Source organism: Zeus faber (genome assembly GCF_960531495.2).
Source record: "Zeus faber genome assembly, chromosome: 14".
In the NCBI taxonomy this organism is placed as follows: Eukaryota; Metazoa; Chordata; class Actinopteri; order Zeiformes; family Zeidae; genus Zeus; species Zeus faber.
The window spans coordinates 1,911,429-1,937,500 of record NC_137200.1 but is presented as its reverse complement, the minus strand read 5'-3'; the positions used below and the strand labels follow the sequence as shown (position 1 = coordinate 1,937,500).

Sequence of the window (26,072 nt, the reverse complement as noted above, 5' to 3'; positions counted from 1 at the left end):
GCGTGTGCGTGCGTGCGTGCGTGTGAGCAGCACGTGAGCCTGAGGGTTTATAACCACATCGACCGCAGTGGCCGTGCAGGACATGCACACATACTCTCTCTCTCACCCACACACACACACACACACACCACCCCTAGTCTCCCTCCCATCATCCCTCCCTCCCCCCACTCACTATCCCTGTCCCATGTGGCACATTGCACGGGCCATGCTGAGGGGGGGGGGGTACTTAAAAGACAATGACTTAATCATGCAGCCAACAATGTCGGGAATCGGGATATTAGACACACACACGCACGCACGCACACACGCACACACAGAGGATAAAGTGATTGACTGCATGTAGTCCCCTGGCTTCACGGTATTATAATAAAACCAAAGGTATTGTCGCAGCGACCCAAGATGCACCTGCCGCCCACCCCGACCCCTCCCTTCCGTACACACACAAACTGCACCATGACCCTCCTGACTGCCTGGTTTCCAGCCCTTTAACGTTTGCCCCTGTGCCAGTGTGCTAAGAACAAGGAGCTGGTCAGAAACAGATGGGACGCTGGCAGCCTTTTTTTACTCAGTTAGGCTGACTGGACATCTGGGTGGGAGGGTGTGTTAATTAGCAAAAAGAGTGTGTATGTATTTGTGTGTGTGTGTCTGTGTGTGTGTAAGGGGCACAATAGGTGCAATTATCTCTGCTTGAGAGGCCTAGGAGGGGTGGGGGGTGGGTTAACAATGGCCGGGCCACCAGCTTTGTGTGCACAGTGCAGAGGGCTGACAAGTGTCACCTATTATTGACTATTTGTACACTACTGCACGTGCATGATCACGTGCACGATAGGCACACGTTCACACACATACACATTAACACGCAGCGGATGGTTTCACATACACAGTGTTAGTTCATGTTTACGGTGCATCAGTGTCAATCAGCGTAACAGGCAAAGATGGAGGAACCCCTGCAACCACATCACTCAGACAGATATCTGGCCACTCTCTCACCCTATGAAGCCCCGCATGAGTGATGGAGTAATGGAGAAGGAAAGAGGGGGAGAGAGAGCGAGAGAGAGCAAGAGGAGGCTGAGGAGGAGTGACACGTTATGCACTGCAGCCAAACTCTTGCATATCATTTCCTATAGACTTTACCAGAGAATGTGTTTCCCTTCACTGATTTGACTCAACGTCGAAATCAGATTAAATTTAGATGTTTTTTAATTTTGCCCATTATTTGTAGTAGTAGTTGCATGTTTGAAGCCACGTAAGAATGTCATGATCATGCCATGATCATGAATGTCTTTCAAAAATTGACCACAGTGAGATCAGTTCCAATATTTGACAGATGTAATTAATACAAATATTTCTGTTTTACACTTTTTTAAACTCTACCAGAGCTCACCTCTATCAAACACATCTGGTCTCCTTAAGCAAAGTGAAAGTCGGCTTGTATGCCTTAAGATCTAGAAGGGTGGGAGACCCATATATGTGGTATATGTGGCCTGCTTGGGGTTAAGAAATAGTCTTGTCTCCCCCTTCCTTTCCTCTTTTGTTTCGGCTTGCTAAAGAGGGATTAGTGCAAGGAGATTAATGCAGCTGATACTAAGAAATTGTGTTGGGGAAATGCTTATTAACTTACCAACGGGCATCAATGAAGAAAGAGCTATCCTGCAACATCCCTCCAACACACACACACACACACGCACACACACACACACACACACACACACACACACACACACACACACACACACACACACACACACACACACACACACACACACACACACACACACACACACACACACACACACACACACACACATATGGATAGAGACATATCTTCTTGATCCCTTTCTTCTCTTTATGGCTTTTGGATCATGGATTTTTCTCATACTCTTTGAACCGTACTCTCGAGGTGATCATTTGTTTCTGTGTAAGATTAGCAATACTCCAAAAATCTCACCTGGTGTGACTTCCCGAATGGGAAGCATCAGATGTTACCCAGAACTTAAAGTTTTATATAGCTTTATGTACTGCTTTGATATATTTCATGCTATGATTCAAGCTGTGTTAAGTTACATTTCTGACATAGAATGACACAAAAACATACAGTGCTAAGTGAAGGACCAAGTACATTTGGTCAAGAAGTATTGATAAGTATTGCATCCCAGTAACCGTCTGCTTCTTTTTTGAGGGACTTTGTACCAGGGCAAAAAAAATTCTTGATCAAAGTTCTCACATATACCTTATGCCTCTGGTCGATTTGTCATAGTCACTGCTTTTGTCCATTTCATCATTGAAAATTAGTCAAAATTCTGAGATAAACTTTAAAAATTACAGTGATATTGACTGGACTATTTTACAATATACTGTACTATAGAAATGCCTGTTCAAGACATCCATCTTTAGCATAGTAAATTTATTGGTGAAATATATTTGTTTAGATTTGTAAATGTATAGTTTGAATTACTAAAATATAGGTCTAAGTACATCTACAATATCAAATTAAAATACATCTACAGTGAAACCACAATGTTTTGATTTGCTTTGTTTGGGAGCGAAGCTCCGCACCAGAACAGTGCCATAGCGCCGATGAGTTTTACCCCGGTCTTTATTTGAGGCAGGCTTCACCACCACCCCAGCATTTATTAGAGGCCCAGTTTTTATTTGACTACAGGTTTATATTCTTATGGTAGTTACAAAACATTAAAACATTAAAACAAAATGGAAGGCTCAAAATACTGCAAAACTCATAAAAATGTTTTCACTGTGTGGCCAGTTATAACCATAACTAGATTTGACTCCTCTAATATGAATTAAATAGCATGGCTGTGCCTTTTCTTTATATAGGCCAGTGCTCTGTATAAGAACTGTTAAATTTGATGGACAAGAAGGCCGAGCAACACAGGCATATCATATTTTTAGAACTTGAAGGATATGTCGTAACAGTTCTTTGCCTTGTGTAGAGTAGTCATTTTTCTACAGTTCAGAGCTCCGAGCATGTGCATGTGACTCAATGCAACCTCACGTCTCAAACTGACAGATTCTTCTCTGTTTATTCTAACACTCTGACTCCGGTTGATGTAGTTGTCCGAGGAGAGCTGACTCTGGATCGCAGGAGAATCCCGACGGTAATCCGAGTGCCATGTTCCTACATGACTTCTCAATCAGGCCTATTGATCTGTCTGTCTATTAGCTGTTCAAGCGCACATAAAGGCCATATCAACATGGCAGGGCCTCTGATTGATTTGAGTGGGAGGCAGGGCGAGCGATGTAAAAGGCAAAGTGAGAGGAAGGAGTGAGTGGGTGCCATGTTTGGGGTTAATGTGAAGACGCACTCAGTGACTGCTCTCAAATTCCTCGCTTGGAGAAGGGTTTCGATGGGTCTCATGAGCTGTTTGTTTGGCATTGGGGATTAATTATTGCAAAGCAAATGTGTTGTGTAAGCAAGTCAATTATTCAAAGGGGTGTGTAAAGGGGTGTTTTCTCACTCTACCCCCCCCCCCTTTCTCCCTTCTCACTGTATCTATTTCCTCTCTCCTACTCAAAGCCTCAGTCGAAAGTAATAGTCAATAATTCAACAAAGAAGTGGAGATGATACTGGGTAAATGGCGATGGTGCTTGGATTATTATCAGGCTCTAAACACAATCTCTTTGCCAGCATGACTGAAATCTACTTTTTTAAGGACATTTGATCATAATCCATGACTGCCCACTTTGCTCACTTCATCATGTTCGTGTCTAGGATAGGCAGGTCTATTTAGAAGAGTAACAAATCAGAGAGAGTCGATCCAATCAATTCCTTCCTGTTTCATTGATAGTGTTTATGAAATGATGCTCCATGTGCCGCCATCATTGATTCAATGCCGAAGTCAATAATCACAAGTAAAAGGGAATGAATCTGTCAACCAATGGCTCACACAAACTCTGGAATAAGTTATAGTTGTCCACCGACCTAAAACTCTGTGGAATAAATTATAGATATCCACTGACCACAGTATTCCACGCTGTAGGATATGTACTGTAACCTGCCCATCAACACATCTCACAATTTTTTAATAGCCCTCATGCAGAGATCCACTAGGCTACATTCACACTTAGTGCTCAATTCCAATTTATTACTCAGATCCGATTTTTAAGTTTGGCTGTTCACATTAGCGTGGCTATTATCAGATTCCAGTGTGAATGGGTCATGGTCTTGAACTGAACCGCATGCGTGGAAGTAACAAAGGGGTCACACGCAGCACGCTGTCATACGGAATTAAACAGCAGGCAGTAAATGGCAAGCAAATGCATGGTGGTTGTCATTCCCGTTCCATGAATATTTTGTGCGCTCTGGTCCGTGATTATAAAAAGATTGGGAACCCCTGCTCTAGAGTTGCATAAATTCAGATTTGACTGTTCAGACTGAGGTCGCATTGCAAAAAATCTGACATGTATCCAATTCAGGACCAGACATGAAAGGCCTAAATCTGAATTGAAAAGATCAGATTCCATGTGATTTGTGCTGTTCACACTGTTAAGAAAAAACAGATCTGAGTCAGATATGAGCAAGTGCAGTGTGAACATAGCCTACATGTCTTTTCATGCCTGTAATAATTTATAGTACAAATAAAAAATAAATAAAAAGTCTTTAGGTCAATAAGTTTCCATGCACCTCAGTTCATTTTTACATAGGATGTAGAGTTAAGTTGTGCTGTAGTGCTGAGGATTACATCGTTCTGACTCACGTTCTCCAAAAGCAAATTCCAATAACTCAGATTATAACTCTGAAGGTAAATCTTTATTCAGAGTAGTATCAATGTGTATTTAAAACGAGAGTTTTTACTTTGAACATTTGCTCGTGTTTTTTTTTCCTTACAAATCCTACAGATACACTTTATTCTGACATTACAATAGCCACAACCTTACAGGACATGCTCAACAGAATAATAATTGTAAATAAAATAATAAGAATAACAATAATAATAATAATAATAGTCATATCCTTACATTCTCAATAATATACTATAATAATTCCACAAAAAGAATCAATACAATAATAATAATAATAATAATAATAATAATAATAATAATAAAATGAATAATAGGAAAACAATTATAATAATTTATTTATTAATAATAAGACACTAATTTCAATAAACCCAGTCCATATTTTATATTTACATAATCATGATTAAAGATTTTGGTGTCAGTAGAGTTGAACATACTGGAACTCAACCCACTGAGCGCTCTTTGGAAAGCCCCTTGCATATTAAAAACTGGCATTATCCGTTATATGTAGAGTTGTTGTAGTTGTTGGCGATGACCAAGTCTTCCGGGGTTCATCTACTTGTGATGCCTTTTTGATGCAAAAAATTAATTGTCACTTGGACGGCTGTAAACAGCTTAACCCTTCCGCTGTAATTTCTAGCGCTGAATTTCTGAATCTCTAATGCACTCATTTGTATAATAATAATCTGTTAAACACAAGTCGAGTGGAGAAAGTAGCTCATAATCAAACCAAACAATCAAACAAAACACAATGACATGAATGACATGTGTGTGTGTGTGTGTGGGGTGTGTGTGTGTGTGTGTGTGTGTGTGTGTGTGTGTGTGTGTGTGTGTGTGTGTGTGTGTGTGTGTGTGCGTGCGTGCATGCGTGCGTGCGTGAGTACATGTGTGCGTGTGTGTGTACTATTCAGCGACACTCCTCTCACACCAGCACCCTAATGGGGAGGGGCCAGTGAGCTCACTCAGTGTCGCTAATGCAGCTCACTGCCTCAGGCCATGGGCTAAGCTACAGCACACCGCAAAGCACACACACACACACGCACACATGCACGCACACACACAAACACACACTCACACACATGAACGCACGCATGCACCCACCCACACACACACACACACACACACACACACACACACACACACACACACACACACACACACACACACATGCACACACTCAGAATATAATCATATTTTTTTCTCTTATCTCTGGATGGATCCCTCTATAAATCACTGTGAGAGTGGTGGCGTGCGTGACTGTCCACTAGATGTTTACTGAACGACAGTCCTCAAGCGTTGCATCAGTTTTTTAATCCTGTCACAATTAACGCTTCCAATGGAGTTATAATGCGCTACCCGGTCCAAGGTAGGTGTTTGGACGGTGGCGGCATGTGTATGTACAGCAGGACGCCTCAAAATGGGAATGTGTGTGTGTGTATGTATGTGTATGTGTCGTTCCATCTCTTGGGGCTCTCATTATCACTGCTGTCCCAGATGTCACCGAGCACATGAAACACACATCATTAATAATGGAGTCCTATTTCTACATCTCTCTCTATCTCTCTCCCTCTAACTCTCTCTCTCTCTCTCTGTCTTGCTCGCTTTCTGTTTCTCTCCCTTTCCTTTGCTTCCTCCCTCTCTTTTTCTCTATTCCCTACATTTACCTCTGATCTTCTCTATCCACGCTTAATCTCCTCAGCTCCCTCTGGGTGTGAGACGGTCCATTTAGCTTTAAGCGGGGTTGTCTGTCTGTCTGGTCGGAGTGGGTTTATGGAAACATGGCACCTTGGCACCAAGCAGTGCTCTGGTCCCCTCAAGGCAAGCTGCTTTTTGCAACAGCAGTCGTGTGTCCTCTTTTTTTTCTCAATCTTAACTTGACTGTTTGGCCGTCTGGAGTATCATGGCCGTCCTCGTCACACTGTCCAAATTGGGACAGGGCGGCCAACCAAGTGGAAGCGATTCGCTCCCAGAGCACTGGAAAAGTACCCCCTGTCTGTTTATATGTCTCTTTATCTATCTATCTATCTATCTATCTATCTATCTATCTATCTATCTATCTATCTATCTATCTATCTATCTATCTATCTATCTATCTATCTATCTATCTATCTATCTATCTATCTATCTATCTATCTATATGACCTCCTTATCACCCAACACCCATTACTGCAAGTCTAGAGGAATGGAGGAATGCTCTGGTGTGTGCGTGAGTATTTGTATGTGTGTGTGTGCCTGTGTGTGTGTTTGTTTGTGCGTGCGTGTGTGTGTGTGTGTATGCATAAGTCCTTTTCTGTGTGTGTGTGTGTGTGTGTGTGTGTGTGTGTGTGTGTGTGTGTGTGTGTGTGTGTGTGTGTGTGTGTGTGTGTGTGTGTGTTTGTGTGTGTGTGTACATGATTGAAAGATGAGGAAAGCAGTCAGAATTGGTTATAGGGGAAGGGGACAATGGTTCGGATGAGACGGTGAAGCGTGACTTTTTAATGAAAATATGACGGTGGCCTGTGCCCTCGTTCCTGTTTCAAAACCCCGGCCTTCCAGAACCACAGACAGACAGATAAACAGACAGACAGACAGACAGATAGACAGACAGATGGACAGACAGACAGACAATGAGAAATCAGGACCAGAGAGAGAGGGAGGGAGGAAAAGAGATGGAAGAGAGAGCCAGAGAGAAAGAGGGAAATAAGTAGAATTTAATGCTGAGATTCAGGCATTGCGTCATGTGACTTGTGCTCCGTCAGAAGTGTTTGCTCTCGCTAACAGAGTCTCTTTCATGGAGGAGGTTTTGGCAGGAGGAAGGAGTTGCTCTCCGACGCCGGGATTAGTTGTCACACATTAGCCGTGCCAATAAAATATTTTTTTAAATGCCCTGAATGTGAATCGAGAGGAGTTAAGAGGGCACCATTCATAAATGTTAAGTAAATGTGTGGCGGAATAAAAAGCCAGGGAGAGTGGATGCGTTTAATTGGCCGGCACCTGCTTCTACTTGAACAATTTTTCTTTTATTTTTTATGTACGTAGAGGAAAGTGGGGAGGACGGAGCGGAGGATAGGGTGGCGCTGGGCCCTCGCTTTGAATACAGATATAACACTCTACTTTGCATAAAGATTGGATCGGAGGGGAAGGTGGCTGAAACTGACCTTTATCCCCGTCAAGATTTTCGGTCCATCTTGCTAAGGTGTCAGCGACCTGCTGAAATTATCACATGATTCAAATTGTCCAATAAGGTGCTATTGTCCTGAACATTCCATATCATATCTTTTCATATGTTATCTTCCTTCTCCAACTATGATTATCTCGAAGTGAGTTTGAATGTTTTATTGTCCTACTTTATATCTAGTGGATGCATCTATGCGTGTGTGTGTGTGTGTGTTTGTGTGTGTGTGTGTGTGTGTGTCTGTGTGTGTGTGTGTGGCGTGTGTGTGTGTGTGTGCATGGGTTTGTATGTGTGTTTGTGTGTGCGCCTGTACACGTCTGCTGCATTTGTGAGCACAAACATATTCCAGCATCATCCGTGGAGAGTCTTTCCCTGAATACGATCCCTTTTTCCCTTTCTTCTTCTTCTTCCTCTTCTTTTTTCTCTGTGACAGTCACTAGTCTTTGATCCGTATCTCCACCCCCTCTCTCTTCTCACCTCCTTTCAAATTCTTCGCTCCTGACTGGCGGCTGCGCTGCGGAGAGAAGCCGCGTCTCGTACCATCTCCGACTCTCTTTGTCTTTGGCAACCGCAAGGCCACTGTGTCTCCTCATGGACAGTTGAGGGTTTTGGCCCAGTAACCTTTGACTTGAATGAAAACCACATAGACTTTCCAAATGATTGTCTTAAGTTTGACTTTGAAAGCCACACTGAGGGACGCGAGGAGGAAAAAACGCTTTGTCACTTCGCTCGCATCCTCTCTGGGTTTTAATTTCATTCCAGCTGTTACATACCAACGTCCAATAAACGGCAATTAATGATGATTAACGATAGTTGTCTTAACTGCTGTTTTTCAGGTTTTGTAGGGTATCAAGCATTACATGGCAAGAAAAAACCCCACAAACAAGCCCACAACCTTGTGGGCGATGGATGGATGGATTTTTCTTTTTTTATTTTACACTTAAGTTTTGTTTATCTGGCGCATATTAAAACCTATTAAAACGCATGTTGAGGGGTGATGAACATTTTTGTTCATCAACAAAACTTAAGTGTAAAATAAAAAAAGAAAAATCCATCGGAGAGCGACACAGCGAGAAGACCCTAGCAACAGGGAGAAGATGAAGAAAGTATGAGAGTGGGAGGGGGGATGGGGGGTGTAGAACATCAATAAATAATGGCCCCACTGAGGAGGTGAAAATATGGGCCTCGTTATCTGTGCGCCGATGCCTTCATTTGCATGTGAGAAAATTAGGCGGTTCCTAAGTCTCTCTCTCTCTCTCTCCTTCTCACTCTCTCTCTCCCTCTCTCGCACACACACACATGAACTTAACAGACTCAGACCTACAAGCATTTCCCTATTCATAGCTTCTGTGCTCTGCCCCCCTTTTTCCCCGTTTATTTCATTATTTTAACCTTTTCCTGCTGCAGCAGTTGGCGGAGTGGCGTTGGCGTTGTTGTTGTAAAGGTGCAAGAGATTTTCCCTGGATTTTTCAAATTCTTTATTCATTCAGGGTTTGCTGAGGACATGAATCGGCCGGCATTACGGATGTTGTGGCAGAACGGCTAAAGCCCTGCAGCTCTTACCAGTGCACCCAGAGTTGTAGTGCCTTGCTCAAGAGTGAGACTCTGTCACAGTGCCTGCCCAGTTTCTCAGTTATTCGCAGATGGCTAAGAATTAAAAATATTTTGGGTGAAGTAAAATGCATTTATCATTTGAGGCCACATTCTCGTTTCTAGCAGGGTGACATTTTGAAAAGGCTGATTTAAAAAAGAAAGAAAAACATTCCAAAAACCTAGATCTGTTTCGTGTAGAACAAATGTGAAGCCAGTTTCAACCAAATAAAAAAAACCACAGTGGATTTCAGCCCCCTGAACGTCTGTTCTTGTACTATATAACTTTTTGTGTTTGGGTGCGAAATCACGGTCACTTCCTTGATATAAAAAAAAGACAACATAAATGATAAATTTGCTGGTCCAAATGTCCGGTAATAATGCTCATACAAAACGTAGCCGCTCCATCTCCCCCACGGAGTAGATGAAACGGGCCAGTTGTTCACCTGGCACCCACCCCTCGGCCAGCACGCGCCAGCCCTCACTTTCATTGCGCCACGGGGTTTGTTTCACCCTCTGATTCGCGCGTGCAAGCCGATTGGCCAGGCCAAGCACATGTGGTACCTACACCGGTAGCAGGGGACCGATCCCTGAAGCGAAGAGGTCCGTGCAAGGGGCGCTGTAACCTTTACATTTAACCTGTACCATTACAGTGTACATTATATTTGCGTGAGGGGTGGGCGATATGACTGATATCAGAATATCAGTCACAATTTTTTTCATGCAGGATCATGATCCACGATCTTGTCACGATTCTTTTTCATGTTGGCTTTTAAGACTATTTTGCAAGTTATTGAAAAGTACAACCAAATTAACCAGCGCGATCGCCGCAACATTCTCCACAGGTCTCACAATGCGTGACTGTTAATGTTATTACCAAAGAGAGACATTTCTGGACATTTCCAACATCACTTATGATCACGTTCCCTGTTTCGCCAAACAAAACAAATAGAAATTGTGTGTTTTATTTTAGATTATATATATTTATTTCGTTTACTAATTGAAGGAAACAAAAAAAGCCCCTTGTTGGAACATTATCAGGAAGTCTCTTTGACTATCATCATAAGAAGGTTTTGACACCCAGGAAAAGTTGTTAGACGGCCAAAAACAATGATATAATGAAAGTTTTAAACATTTTTGCATGTGTCTTAATTTCACTGGATCATTAATTAATTAATTATTTTGTATTTGATTTACAAATTTATATTTCTCACCCTTTTAATTTTACAAATTTATGTTTCAAAAGGAGAACCTAATAAAATCAATTTGGCTGCTGCTTAGAGGACACATTTCAGTTGGAAGTTTCACAATGCAGCAATGGAAAGCACACTTGATTGAATACCTGCTTGAAATGCACAGTTTAGAATACCCTTCATTATGTCTAAATAACACAGAAAACACATTCGATTCTGTGGAAGTACATGTTGTGAAGGTGACACCATGTTAAGAGGTATTATGAGAGAGAGAGAGAGAGAGAGAGAGAGAGAGAGAGAGAGAGAGAGAGAGAGAGAGAGAGAGAGCGAGAGAGAGAGAGAGAGAGAGAGAGAGAGAAGCCAGCATGCAGAAAAGTTGATGGAGCATGATTTAGAAATTAATATTTTATTCCGTCTGCTACTCTTCTTGGAAACTGTCAGCAAAAAAACAACAACTGAGAGACAGAGAGCGTAAAAAATAAAACTGGGCGCGGAAGACAATGCAGCTAATAGGGCAGAAGTAGATGGACTCTGCGAACAAACCACTCAATTAAGATAACAGCCTGTTAATCATGTGATTAAACCGCCCTTGTTTGCGGAGTGTCTCTGAGGATGGAAGAGATTACATTTTTTCCAACTGAATAGAGAAACTATGGTTTTTACAGATCCATCTGACTCTCTCTCTCTCTCTCTCTCTCTCTCTCTCTCTCTTTCTCTCGCTCCACCTGCCTATGACAGTGTTTTGACAGGCAGGTAGTTGGTGTTGTGCGGGTAGCGGTCTTAAAGTGCTCATTATCCTGTAACGCTTTATTCTGGGGTGCAAACAAAGGCCTGCTTTAAAATTGCAGCCTGCATCGCAACACGGGCGCAACACGGGCTGCATGTTTCATGGAAACACACACAGCAGGTCCATAACTAATAGATGCCATCCAGGAAAGACACACACACTTCTTGTGGTCCAGAGCTCATGACGTATGAAGTATCCTCAATGCCAATAAACACACAGTACATAAAATAACTTTTGTCTCAGTTGTCAGCCTGTGGGCCTGTAGGCCTGTGTGTGTGTGCGTGCATTGCAAGCAAGCAAGCAAGCAAACAGTCACCCACGCCACCACTCTCTCAGTGATTTATAGAGGGATCCATCCAGAGATAAGAAAAAAACATGATTATATTCTGAGTGTGTGTGTGTGTGTGTGTGTCAGTGTGTGTGTGTGTGTGTGTGTGTGTGTGTGTGTGTGTGTGTGTGTGCATGTGCGTGCGTGTGTGAGCACGCAGGCCTGTGTGTGTGTGTGTGCGCGCATGCATAGCAAGCAAGTAAGCAATGTTTGAAAATGACCAGCATTTAAAGGACACTGGGATTGTCAAGACACATTTAGTGTCCTCATTATCCATATGCCCTATTAAGTATTCATAGGTCCTTTTTAAATATTTGCTATTCATATGCTGATGATTTACTATAGTGCTGTTTTACATCTAGATAATACCAAACTAATTCTTGTTTTTTTAGAGTTTTTCTACATTACTCTATAAACCAGCTATAGCTGAATTTGTGTGTGTGTGTGTGTGTGTGTGTGTGTGTGTGTGTGTGTGTGTGTGTGTGTGTGTGTGTGTGTGTGTGTGTGTGTGTGTATGTGTGTGTGTGTGTGTGTGTCTTCAACCTGCATGCATGTTGTGTTTGTGTGCCACATAGAATATGAAATGTAAATACTTGCAGTTGACTTTCCCAAACTTGTTAGTTCTTGACTGTGACTTACCATCACTCCATCTCTTTGCCTCTGGTCCGACAATCAATAGGCAAAGACCATCCATGTTGACACGGCCTGAAAATAGGCCGAAGTCTGGCAGCTTCCATTGAACACTGACATGCTCGAACCATGATTTTTGCTACCAATCTGCATATTAAACATCAATCATTTAAGAACAAGATTTTTTTATGTTTAGATTGCCGTTTCTATTGTGTTGTCCCTAATGTTTTTAACATGGTATGTAGGCAGGCACATCTTTAGGTAGAGTTATGGTAGAAGTTACGCGTTGGCGCAGCGTACGGGTGCGGCGTGGTGTGCCGTAAATGCATCTTTCCTATTAAATCCACGTTAAGCCACTGCTTTGTCTCCAGAAGCCACGTAAGAGGTCTATGTTTTTGTCGACTGCACACGGCTACGCAAGCCTTTTCCATAGAAACACGATGATGAAAAATTATGAATGACGAAGATGAAACTACATAGAAATGTATTTTGTAAAGAGTGCAATCAATTTGTAAAAAAAAATGTATGAGTCTAAATTATACCAGAGACTGCGTTGGATTTGCTTGGATTGATTAAGACCAATTTTAAATGTGAGAAAACAAACATGGTGTGTCTGTGTGTGTGTGTATGTCTGGGGAGGCGGGGTTCAACTTCATTGTTATAATGTGCATAAATTCATCTGATTGGATGGGAGGTGTCCAGGATAGTGTGGAAGGAGAGGAGAGAGGGAAGTGAGGAAGAGTGAAGAGTCTGTAATAAAAAGGGACACAGCCATCCCAGGTTGTTATTTTCCAGACTGGACACCTCAACCTCGGGGTAGTTGTAGCCTCGTGTCAGTCAATGAAACCGACTTCGACTTCATGCAGAGGTTCCGTCTGCGTCTCCTTTATTGTGTCTGTGTGGTCAGCCCTGCCACGCTTTTTTTTTTTTTTTTTTTACCTGTGCTTTCAGCATGCCTGACATACAACACATAGTATTTGGATGCCACTGCATCTAGGACAGAGTTCTGCAAGTGAAGTTCAACTTCTCAACCTGCAATGCCACTTTTTATTCATTCTTTAATCATCAAGAACTGTTGCAATAACTCTGTCCTTTGGACGACCTCTAGGATGACAAGCACACAGCTTTTTGTTACACAAAACCAATGCCAATCCCCCTCTTTGGAGAACTATCTTACCATGGTTTGGTCTATAAACAACAAATCACTACTCCAAGAGAGGGAGAATCACCCCGGGTGAAACAAATAAACATAGAACCAAACATGTACATGGAAAAACATAAACATAAGAAACGTCGGACGACAACATGTATCAACAAAACAGAGTTAATTAAGTCCAGGAAAACCAGAGCAGCAATTTGGCACGTGGCCGCTTCCTGTCATAGTTATGGCAGTAAATGAGGGAGAAAAGGAGAAGGATGTAACCAGGAGGGTGTTGGGGGTGTGTTCAAAGCAGGTGCGGGTGGTGTGTGTGTGTCTGTGATGAGTCTGCCTGTGTGTGTGTGTGTGTGTGTGTGTGTGTGTGTGTGTGTGTGTGTGTGTGTGTGTGTGTGTGTGCATGTGCATGTGATATGTGTGCATGTGATGTGTTCAGTGAGTGTACGGGACTTGTCCCAATTGGTTCTGGTGTATGAGGTCGATATTATATCGTAGCGCCTCCAAGCAGCGGAAAAGGCCCTGAAGTCACCCCTGAGTCCTGCGGCCGTATAGATACGCCCCGACCGCAGGAAAGACCGAGAACTCTGTCCTGCAGCCACAGATGACCCCCCAGCCCCCAGAGAAGCCGGAAGCCCACAGGCAACAACTACATCCACATCCTCGAGGAGCATAAGCTAGACCCAGAGAGTATGAGGAGACCCTGCCCATCTGAGGCGCACACATACAACCCACCCCCACGTGCAGGCACAAACACAGCCGCAGGTGCAGTACCCGGGCAGCGGACGCCAGGCACGGACCACAGTCCTGGAGCCAGCTCCACACCCACCAATGCCCCATGCAAGGGCGAGGCCCACCCCACCAGCCGTGAGCCCCGGGTGCCCATCCATGTGTCACAGTATTATCAAACTCATTATCAAAAACATTTAAATCACTGTTGATTTCAATACTCCTCCTCTCTCTCTACGACAACATTGATGCGTCTGGGACGTTCCATCACACAGCCGGTGGAGCCGGTGGAAAACCATGCTTTCCGTACGCTGCACCAATGAGTCCAGCGGACTTCTACCGTTTGGGATAACTTTGTGTCTCCAAGAGCCTTTAAACAAGCCAAGGATCAGGTAGCAACATTATCAAGAGGGTTACAGCTGAATTGTTCAGGTTTTGTTCCTGTGAAATCAGACACTTCAAGATTGTACTCAAGTAAAACTACTGTTACTTTGATCACCATTTATAATCTGCTGCAGGGTCCTGTCAGCAAGGGTATTCTGATCTTGTCTATTTTGCCCCGGTCCCAAATTCCACCATGATGCAAAGAAAGAAACCATTTTGTTGCTGTTGCTGCACTCTGTTTTCTCTATCTAGATGAACCTATACCATTTCTGTGTCATTTATCATTTGTGGTCATTTATCATTTACCCTCAGGTAACAGGTTCTCCCTGACCTCCTTCGGTGCTCTGTACATCTCTGAAGTTCAAAAGGAGGACGCCCTCTCCACCTACCGCTGCATCACCATACACAAGTACAGCGGAGAGACGCGCCAGAGCAATGGGGCCCGGCTCTCTGTGATGGGTGAGTTAGCTCTTTTTGTTTATCATCCCAGGCCAGTTTTCTCAAGGCTCAGCCGATATTGACAGGAAATTGAAATTGATCTGTCGCGCCCTCAGATCCCACCGAATCGTCCCCCACCATCCTGGACAGTTTCCAGGCGGGGGAGGTTTACGCGGGCCAGAGCGTCGAGCTGCCCTGCATAGCCGGGGGGTACCCCAGCCCCACAGTGCGCTGGCTGAAGGACGGCCGCCCGTTGCCCTCTGACGCCCGGTGGACCCGCCGCCTGACTGGGCTGACCATCAGCGATCTCAGGCAGGAGGACAGCGGCAGCTACGCCTGTGAGGTCACCAACAGCTTCGGCTCCAAAGAGGTGTCCGGACAGCTCCACATCATAGGTGAGCACACAGTTCACAGAGGACAGACGTCAGATAGATAGATAAAATAACAATTTATTAATCTGGGGGGGAATTCAGGCACCAATGGTGTCTTGCTCTGACCAATGAATTAGCTAAATAACTAATTATCTAACTATTAATAAATTAACTATGCATAGCTAATATATAACTATCTAACTATGTATACTGTAACTAGTATATAACTATAACTGTCTAACTAACTAAGATACATATATACAGTAGATAAGTATAGCTAGGTAGAAATATAACACATAAATAATACATAAATTCATAATTATTAATATATATATAAATAATAATTAAATTATAAAATAACAATAAAGATAAAAAACAATTTACATTAAAAAAATTGATGGATAGACAAAGTCAGAATAGATAATAAACTCACTTCAAATAATATATAACTTACTAACTACTTATAACTACTAGTTAACCTACTAACTAAGAATAAATACACATTGATTTTCGTTAATTAGATATATATAGAGCCAGAACATACAACATACAACAACAAAATAGTAAATAACACCCACAAACACAAGTTACAAGATATTCATACATATTCAAACACACAGGACAATGCATCTATGGATGTACACACAGATGCACACATATATACCCATACATACACACAGACCCACACACAGTGCGTTGGACTAGCACTCTGACAGATCAGCACCAGCACTCAACTGCACCTACAAGTCACACATGTAATGTGCGTGTGTGTGCGCACGCCGCACTGTGCTCTCTCGCAAATGATTCCTTAACAGCCCTGCCAGCAACATTCACCATCAGCAAGATGGAGGAAGAGGGTGAACAAAAAGAAGAGGGTTTCCAACAGGAAGACCTGCCTTTGTGAATGACTGAAATGAAGATAACTGAGGGAGAGATAATTGTACAATTGAACATTATGTTAAAATGTCTAAGAAGGGGATAGAGAGACATAGAGAGGGAGAGAGTGGGAATTGTGTTACGCCGGGCCTTGCCAGCGGGCGCATCATGGCAGGACACACTGTGACTGTGACAGAGCTGAGGGGTCACAGCGATGCCCCCCAGTAGAAACCACCAGCTGCCTTATTGCTCACTGACATTTGCACACACACACACACACACATACTCCCTCACTCTCTTTCTCTTTCTCTCTCTCTCTCTCTCTCCCTCTCTCTCTCTCTCTCTCTCTCTCCTTCTCTCTCTCTTTCTCTCTCTCTCTCTCTGTCTCTCTCTCTCTCTCTCTCTCTCAGACACACACACACACACACACAAGTGGACGGAGATGTGAAGAGAAGTCTCCAGCTGCTTTTTTAATGAGTTGCCTCAAAGTGTTTAAGCCCCCCCACCCAACCACCACCTTCCCACCGTTGACAGTGTGGACACTCTCATGGTCCCTCCTCCTCCTCTAGATATGTGACCCACCACAGCAAAAGCCGCCATCTCGCGCATTTCTAAAATCGCCAGGAGCAGCCAAATAAGTTGAAAAAACCTTTCTTGGAGGAAAATTAGATTTTTCCAGATCTGTGTTCCTTTGTGTTTTTTTAATCTCTCAACGTATTTTCAAAACCGACTTTGATTTATAAATAGTAGAAAAATGTTAAACCGTGGAGTTAAATATTCCCGTTAGATTACATGGGGAACTGCTGTTCACTTACCGAGACGCTGAACAGCGCTTAACAATGCCGATCGATGGTGTCCTTTAAAGCGAGCATCCAGGTGAAGATCATTCCTCCATATTCCATGTGATGTGAAGTCACAATGTGGAACCGTTTTGATAGAATTCAACCTTTAAATCGCACTACTTTTACACACACAGAGCCATTATTGTGAAACGGCGAAGAAGAAGAACCCTTCGCGTCATGCACCTACGTCACTTCTGTAATCAGACGGTTAAAGCGCAGCACAGGGGTGTGTCGTTCTCACTTGTCTGTGAAAACGTTCTTCTCCGTATCGTTATAGATTACGCGTAGCGGGTGGCGGAAGCTCTGAATCATATTTCGGACCTTAATCTGACCAGTGCGATAGATCCAAGTCAGTGTTAGCAGCGCGTACTGGACTTCATTTTCCACGATGATAGTCAGTTCTCCGACAGCGATGTGGAGGACGACAGCGTTGCTGAATCTGATATTACTCCGGACTTGGAGAACATTTCAAACAGATCAAACTGAATGTTTTTAAGAACCACCGGAGATGATTGTTGAGATCGTTGTTGTTACAACGGAAGAAGTTGATGACGTGATGAAGTCTGTTGAGGTTGGTGACAGATTTTCAGATTTTCTGAGACTCATAATATTAGACTCTACATTTTGATGTGTTGTGCGTACTTTTGGTTGGTTGTATTTCTCCTGAAGAGACTGATAAATACAATATCTCTCTGATATGATTTACATTTAAATTTACATTTAGTCATTTAGCAGACGCTTTTATCCAAAGCGACTTACAAGGGAGAATAACATTCAAGCTACATTGCAACTGAAACATTAGTTTAACAATAAATAAATACTGCTAAGTAGTGCTAAGTAGTTGTAAGTTAGGAGAGGAGGTGCTCTCTGAAGAGCTGGGTCTTCAAGTGCTTCTTAAAGACAGAGAGGGAGGCCCCTGCTCTGGTGGTTTTTGGCAGCTCGTTCCACCAACATGGAACTACAAATGAGAATAGCCTAGAATGCCGTGGTTGTGAAGCCAGTGGACCAGTGGAGCTCGATAAGCAGCGGGGTAACGTGTGCCCTCTTTGGCTGGTTGAGCACCAGTCTCACCACCGCATTCTGTATCATCTGCAGTGGCTTCACCGCACAAGCTGGCAAGCCTGTAAAGAGAGTGTTGCAGTAGTCGAGGCGGGAAATCACCAAGGTTTGTACCAGCAGTTGAGTGGCATATTGGGTCAGGTACGGCCTGACTTTTTGGATGTTGAATAGTGCGAAGTGGCACGACCGAGAGACGGCGGCAACATGGTCAGAGAAATATCAGTTGGTCATCGATAATGACACCTAGATTCCTTGCAGCCTTGGTAGGAGCAAGAGATAAAGACTCAATTTTGATATCAATGTTGTGATAAAAACCTTATTTGGCCGGGAAGACCAACAGTTCCGTTTTTGCCAGGTTGAGTCGAAGATGGTTATCCTTCATCCACTTGGATATGTCAGCAAAGCAATCCGAGATCCGTGTCAAGACAGTGGGGTCATCAGGCAGGAAAGACAGATAGAGTTGAGTGTCATCCACATAGCAGTGATATGAAAAACCATGGGAGCGGATGATCGGGCCCAGCGAGGTGGTGTATATGGCAAAGAGGAGAGGTCCCAGCACAGAGCCTTGGGTCACCCCTGTGGTGAGGTGGTGAGGCACAGACAACTGGCCTTGCCATGTCACACTGAACGAAAGCCCAGTAAGGTAAGATTCAAACCAGGAAAGTGCACTGCCAGAGATGCCCATACTTGAGAGTATGGACAGGAGAATGCTGTGATTGACAGTGTCAAAAGCAGCTGATAAGTCAAGCAGAATGAGAGCCGAGGATTGGGCAGCAGGTCTAGAAGTTTTTAAGGCCTCCGTCACAGACAACAGGGCTGTTTCAGTGGAGTGACCACTTTTGAAGCCAGATTGAAGTGGATCAAGAAGGTTGTTTCTTGACAGGAATTCTGTAACCTGTCTCGAGACAGCCCTCTCAATGGTTTTGGAAAGGAATGGGAGGAGTGAGACCGGCCGATAGTCTTCCATTCGAGTGGAATCGAGTGAAGGTTTTTTGAGCAGTGGGTCTACCCTAGCCACTTTGGAAGCAGAGGGGAATGTGCCAGAAGTGAGGGAAGAATTAATCAAATGTGTGATTGCCGAGTTGACATTCGGTGATATGGCTTGAAGGAGGTTAGATGGGATCAGATCTAGCATTTACATTTACATTTACATTTACATTTAGTCATTTGGCAGACGCTTTTATCCAAAGCGACTTACAAGGGAGAATAACATTCAGCTACATTGCGACAGAGATTAGTGTAACAAGCAGTGTAGCAGACAGGTAGTAGGACGGCTACACGTTAGTAGCTTGGATACCTCACTCTCAGCGAGAGGGGTAAAACCAGGGAACAATAAGCCTTGAGCCGGAGTAGACAGGTTGTGAGTTAGTTGTTTGGAGAATTGGCTGCTGATAGCTGCCACTTTGTCAGTAAAAAAGGAGGCAAAGCTATCAGCAGTGAAGTTGGAAGCTGGCGGAGGTGGTGGAGGGTAGAGCAGAGGTGGAGAAAGGTGGAGAATAACTTGCGTGTGTCCGTGGCATCGTTGATCCTGTCATTGAAGAAAGCCTTCTTAGTAGCAGTGATGCAGGAAGAGAAGGAGGACAGCAGTGTCTGGTAGCTCGCAAGATCTTCAGTCGCTTCGGATTTGTGCCATTTCCTCTCGACTGCTCTGAGGTCAGTGCGCGATGTCCGGAGGGTGTCACTCACCCACGGGTGCAACTGGGTTAATCGAGCTGGTCTGGTGGACAGTGGACACAGGCTCTCCAGACATGAGCTTAAGGTAGAGAAGAGAGAATCTGTGGCATCATTAACCTGTTGAGAGGAGAAAGTGCCGTGACGTGGAAGAGAAGAGGAGAGCACAGAGGAGAAGTGGGTGGGAGACAGGTTGCGGAGATTGCGGCGGATGGAAACCATGGGTGGGGAGGTAGAGGGTTGTTCTGGAAGCTGAACATTGAAGCGGATGAAGAAGTGGTCTAAGAGACGGAGAGGGGTGACCATTAGGTTGTCTGTGGTGCAGCTCCGAGCAAGAATGAGATCAAGCTCTTTGCCAGCCTCGTGAGTCGTTGGAGTCCGGACCTGTCTTAGGTCGAATGAGCGAACCAAAGACAGGAAGCCAACCGAGCTCGCACCGTCCAAGTGGATGTTCATGTCACCGAGGACGAGCATGGGACACTCATGCTCAGAAATTGATGACAGCAGGGTGTCAAGCTCATGTAGGAAGTCACCTAGTTGTCCTGGTGGACGGTAGATGACGACCACATAGGCTTTTGCCGGAGCAGTCACCAAGATGGCATGATATTCAAAGGAGACAAAATTGTTTAAAGGCTGCAGTGGATTACATTTCCATGTGTTGGAAATTAGCAGGCCAGTCCCACCACCACGGACAGATGGTCGGGAGGTGTGGGAGAATGAGTAGTTTGTGGAAAGCGCAGCCAGGGTTGCCCTATTTTCAGGTTTAAGTTACGTCTCAGTGAGAGCAAGGAGCTCCAAGGAGAAGTGGCTAGCATAACCAGAAATAAAGTCGGCCTTGTTAACTGCAGATCGACAGTTCCACAAGCCAACAGAGAAGGAGAGAGCTGAGGTGACCCAGATTGCATCGGCATTTGTTATAACGAGGCTTTCTGTGTGACCTTAAAATTACAGAAATGTGGTAGTTGCACATTGTGTATGAGGTGACAAAAACAAGCCAGATTTGCCTTGTTCGGTGTTCGGTGGACTTGCACAGGTAGACTTGCAAGTCTTTACACAATACCGTCTTCCCACGAGAACGGCTGCACATGGGGCTGACGCTTTCGCTGACGCTTTAGTAACAGCCCCGTGAATGTGGCATGACCGCTGATTGAAGAGGGCTGTTCTCGTGCTCAGACTGATTGCACCCGGCTGAAGGCACGCCCACACAAAGACAAGGACTTACCAATTTGGGGGAGTGTCTAGAAGTCACACCCTTTGTTGATGGCTAAGCAATTAACAGTGATGGGTTCAGAGTGAAACCAGCAGTCCTAAGTTACAATAGTACAATACTAGATAACAGATACAGAGCAGTAAATACACTTACACAACAGTCTTGGCACTGTATCTTGTCTGAAGTGCTCAAGACTGCAGTGGTAGATGGTAGATGGTAGATGGATGGATGCATGGATGTATTTATTTTTTATTCATTCCAATAGGCAATAATAATAATAATAATAAAGTAATACAATTAAAACAGCAAAAAAACGGCATTACAATAGATACAAAAATATACCTCAATAAATATACTTAAAGATTGCCAAAGCAAGCAAGCAAGCATTGTCAAAACAAAGTAAATACACTCGATATAAAGGCACATCTAATTGTAAATAAAGGAATCTCTGTATATATGTATGTATGTCCTTTGATTATCTCGCAGCGTCATGTTTTGAACAGGCACTGCACTACTTTGATTAAAAAGTTATAATTAAGAAATAACAATATAACAAAAACAATAAAACATTAAATATTAAACAATGTTAAACATTAATAACTAATTTAACAAAACCTATTTACATTAATAACCTGCTGTCATACACTGTGATGATGGCCTCACCTGATCACCTCTCTCTCTCTCCCTCTCCCTCTCCCAGACCCTCTCCGAGTAACCCTGTCCCCAAAGAGCCTGAAGACGGGCATCAGCAGCACCTTGTTCTTCACGTGCACGGTGGAGGGCTCCCCAGAATACGCTGTCATGTGGTACCGCAACACAGAGCCCGTGGTGTCCGACCAGCACATCTCCATCCAGGGGTCACACAATGACACGCTGCAGATCACCGCCGCCCAGAAGTTCCACTCGGGGGCCTACCAGTGCTTCGCTTCGCGTAAGGGCCACACTGCACAGGATTTCTCCATCATTCTCCTAGAGGGTAAGGAGCGCCAACACCCATAAAGAAACATTAAGAACGCCTTTTGACCAAGAAACAAAGGGAAAAAAAGTACTCTGAACATTGTATCGTGAAAAAAACCCAACGTGAAATGTGAAAATATGACATCAAGATAACAGGTCCCTGGCTCTGTCTTTCCATCCCCCTCTCTCTATTTTGACGTTCAGGCTCTTGTAAATAGTTTTCGGTCATACCAGGAGGCCTCCTCTGCTAGAATAAACTGGGAGAAGAGTGAGGCCTTGTCAGTCTGCTGGGAAATTAAAGTAGGTGCGGAAGTGGGGACATGAGAGTCCAAGGAGTGTTTTTAGGAACAGACGAATTTCGGAAAAATTATTGGGAGAGGGTAGTGGAGAAGGTTTGCACCCTATTGTCCAAATGGATATGGCTGCTACCCCAGCTGTCCTATAGGGCCGGAGTTCTGGTTGCCAATAACTTGGCTGCCTCGGCCCTTTGGCACAGACTGATGGTCTCACCCCCACTAATTGCCCTAACACAATGGCTTCAGAGAACCATTGTGGACTTTTTTTGGTCAGGACAGCACTAATTGAAGGCACCTGCAGTGTATCTGCCAGTGCAACTGGTTATTGACATTTCATACGGAATAATGACTTCCAGGGTCCAGACTGCTTTAGAGCTATGGACTTAGTTGGTGGGCAAGTGGGACGATGAGGATACAACAAACACGCGTGATGTGGTTGTTGGAAGAGCCCCTGTTCTTCAATGTCTTCACGAACGCTCCGATCCAATCATCACCCAGTGTGAGGTCCAGCATGCATGAGGCTGACTTCGTCAACTTCTGCCACTTGTTGAAAGACCAACAGCTAGGTTGGGGGAGATGACTGTTATCCGGTCCACAAAGTACCTGGAGAAATTGGTGGAGGAGGTCTCTGCGTCCCTGTTGAGTTCTCCTGAGAGCATTTGCTGAGACCCGTAACTCTCCGCCTGGAAGACCAGGAAGATCAATATCCGGTGTCAGTGGTCAGTGAAGGGCCGCTGGCTGCTTGACGCAGAGGGGAGCGTGGAGTGGAGTTCCTGTATTCTCCTGTTTGGAACTTTGGACATGTTTTTGTGTACATGGGGCATCAAAAGAGAGAGAAAGTTCTCCACTTTTAATTGTTGCTATAGATATTATTATTAGTTTGGGTTAACCCTTTTTTTAATGTATGATTAGTAATTAAGTTAATTAATAAATGATTAATATATACAGTATGTTTATATATATGTATATATCTCTTATCTATCTTATCTATTTCTTAATTGTTTTGATTTTGTGTTAAATTATTTTAAGTGTGTGTATAATTTGAACACCTTGCAAATAAATTAGTTTGTAAAATTCATAAAAAATTGTATCTGTTTCTCTTTCTGTCTGTCCTCTCTGTCCTTCCCCCCTCCTTTCTCTCCCCTCCAGACGGTACTCCTCGCATCGTGTCTTCCTTCAGCGAGCGGGTGGTGAACCCCGGCGAGCCCTTCTCGCTCATGTGCGGCGCCAAGGGAGCTCCGCCCCCGTCCATCACATGGACGCTGGACGACGAGCCTGTGGTGCGAGACTCCGCCTACAAGACCAGCCAGTACACGCTGTCGGACGGCCTGACTGTGTCGCACGTCAATGTCAGCAACCCGCTCATCCGCGATGGGGGAGTGTATCGTTGCGCTGCACGCAACTCGGCCGGTAGCGCCGAGTACCAAGCGCGCATAAACGTAAGAGGTGCCTGTCTGCTTTTCAATATACACGCACTCCACACATACACACACCTGCAACACACACAGGGATTAGTGAGAGGTAGGGCACATGCACTTTACTATCACACCCACACACACATGCACTTTACCAGTTAGTCAATATCTATCTATCTATCTATCTATCTATCTATCTATCTATCTATCTATCTATCTATCTGTCTATCTGTCTATCTATCTATCTATCTATCTATCTATCTATCTATCTATCTATCTATCTATCTATCTGTCTATCTATCTATCTATCTATCTATCTATCTATCTATCTATCTATCTATCTATCTATCTGTCTATCTATCTATCTATCTATCTATCTATCTATCTATCTATCTATCTATCTATCTATCTATCTATCTATCTATCTATCTATCTATCTATCTATCTGTCTATCTATCTATCTATCTATCTATCTATCTATCTATCTATCTATCTATCTATCTATCTGTCTGTCTGTCTGTCTGTCTGTCTGTCTGTCTGTCTGTCTGTCTGTCTGTCTGTCTGTCGGTCTGTATATCTATCAATGAATCTACCTATGTCTGTCTCTGTCTATTAGTCGGTCTGTATATCTATCTATGGATCTATCTATGTCTGTCTGTCTGTCTGTCGGTCTGTATATCTATCGATGGATCTATCGATGTCTGTCTTTCCGTCTGTCCATCTGTATATCTATCAATGAATCAATCTATGTCTGTCTGTCTGTCTGTCAGTCTGTATATCTATTGATGGATCTATCTATGTCTGTCTCTGTTTGTCTGTCTGTTGGTCTGTATATCTATCGATCTATCTGTCTGTCTCTGTCTGTCTGTCGATCTGTATATCTATCGATCTATCCATGTCTGTCTCTGTCTGTCTGTCTGTCGATCTGTATATCTATCGATCTATGTCTGTCTCTGTCTGTCTGTGTCTGCCTGTCTGTCTCTGTCTGTCTGTCTGTCGATCTATGCCTGTATGTCTGTCTGTCTGTCGATCTGTATATCTATCGATCTATGTCTGTCTCTGCCTGTCTGTCGTTCTGTCTGTCGATCTGTATCTATTGATCTATGTCTGTCTCTGCCTGTCTGTGTCTGCCTGTGTGTCTCTGCCTGTCTGTCTGTCTGTCTGTCTGTCTGTCTGTCTGTCTGTCTCTCTGTCTGTCTGTCTGTCTGTCTGTCTGTCTGTTGATCTATGTCTGTCTGTCTGTCTGTCGATCTATGTCTGTCTCTGCCTGTCTGTCTGTATATCTATCAATCTATCTATGTCTGTCTCTGCCTGTCTGTTTGTCTCTCTCTCTCTCTCTCTCTCTCTCTCTCCCTCTGTTAGCATCAGTTCCTTAACTAGGCTATGTAGTTTTCTCTAACTAGGGTAATATCAACCTGCACCAATTCACATGCACAACCACTTAGATACACAGAATAACTGGATAGCCGCAATAAATACCCTAATTGCTACTTGGGGAAAGGGAGCATAACTAACCTCCCTCTCCACCTCTTAACTTACCCCAATCACTCTATCCCTCAACCTTTGTACCTCCATTGCCCCCCACCCCCCTGCTACCCAACCCCAAACCCCCCTCCTTTGCTGCTCCCTTATTCTGCCATGTCTTTCACCTCCTCCTGTCCATTGATCTCTCTGTCCTCCGTACCTCTGTCTCTTCACGTCTCTCCCTCTCCTCCCTCCATCCCCTCCCTGTCTCCCCTGTATCTCCAGGTGCGCCTAAAATCAGACCCATGCGAGACATTACAGCAGTGGCAGGAAGGAACACGTACATAACGTGCCGTGTCATCGGCTACCCCTACTACTCCATCAAGTGGCTGAAGGATGGCATGCAGCTGCCCGACAACCACCGTCAGGTGGTGTTCGAGAACGGCACCCTGCGATTAACTGACGTGCAGAAGGGCGCGGACGAGGGCACCTACCTGTGCAGCGTTCTCATCCAGCCCCAGCTGTCCATCAACCAGACTGTCCATGTCACCGTCAAAGGTATAGAGGAATTTGATGCTTGTCAGACCTCCAGTGTTTTTATATCAAAGGCCTTTTAAAAAGGTGAAAGATAAGAAAAATAGAGCTATTTTGTTGAAAACTGGTAATTAGATGTATGACAGACGCTGTACGGGGATAGACTCATGTGTTGTGTGTTTTACTCTTTTGTTATTATGCACGTAGGGCAGGGCTGGTAGTGGGGCAGCTGC

At 44.0% G+C, this 26,072-nt stretch overlaps 1 protein-coding gene across 2 annotated transcripts in view; it reads left to right on the top strand.

Annotated features, from left to right (window-relative positions):
• Window positions 1–26,072, top strand: part of LOC307240274 (cell adhesion molecule DSCAML1-like) — a gene marked incomplete at both ends in the record, with an annotated part of 71,767 nt that overhangs the window by 24,562 nt on the left and 21,133 nt on the right. For both annotated transcript variants that reach the window (XM_080014003.1, XM_080014002.1), the window contains 5 exons: window positions 15,019–15,165; window positions 15,261–15,539; window positions 21,874–22,149; window positions 23,576–23,872; window positions 25,591–25,863. In XM_080014003.1, the coding sequence (XP_079870129.1) occupies window positions 15,019–15,165; window positions 15,261–15,539; window positions 21,874–22,149; window positions 23,576–23,872; window positions 25,591–25,863 (1,272 nt within the window). The remainder of the gene's footprint in view (window positions 1–15,018; window positions 15,166–15,260; window positions 15,540–21,873; window positions 22,150–23,575; window positions 23,873–25,590; window positions 25,864–26,072) is intronic.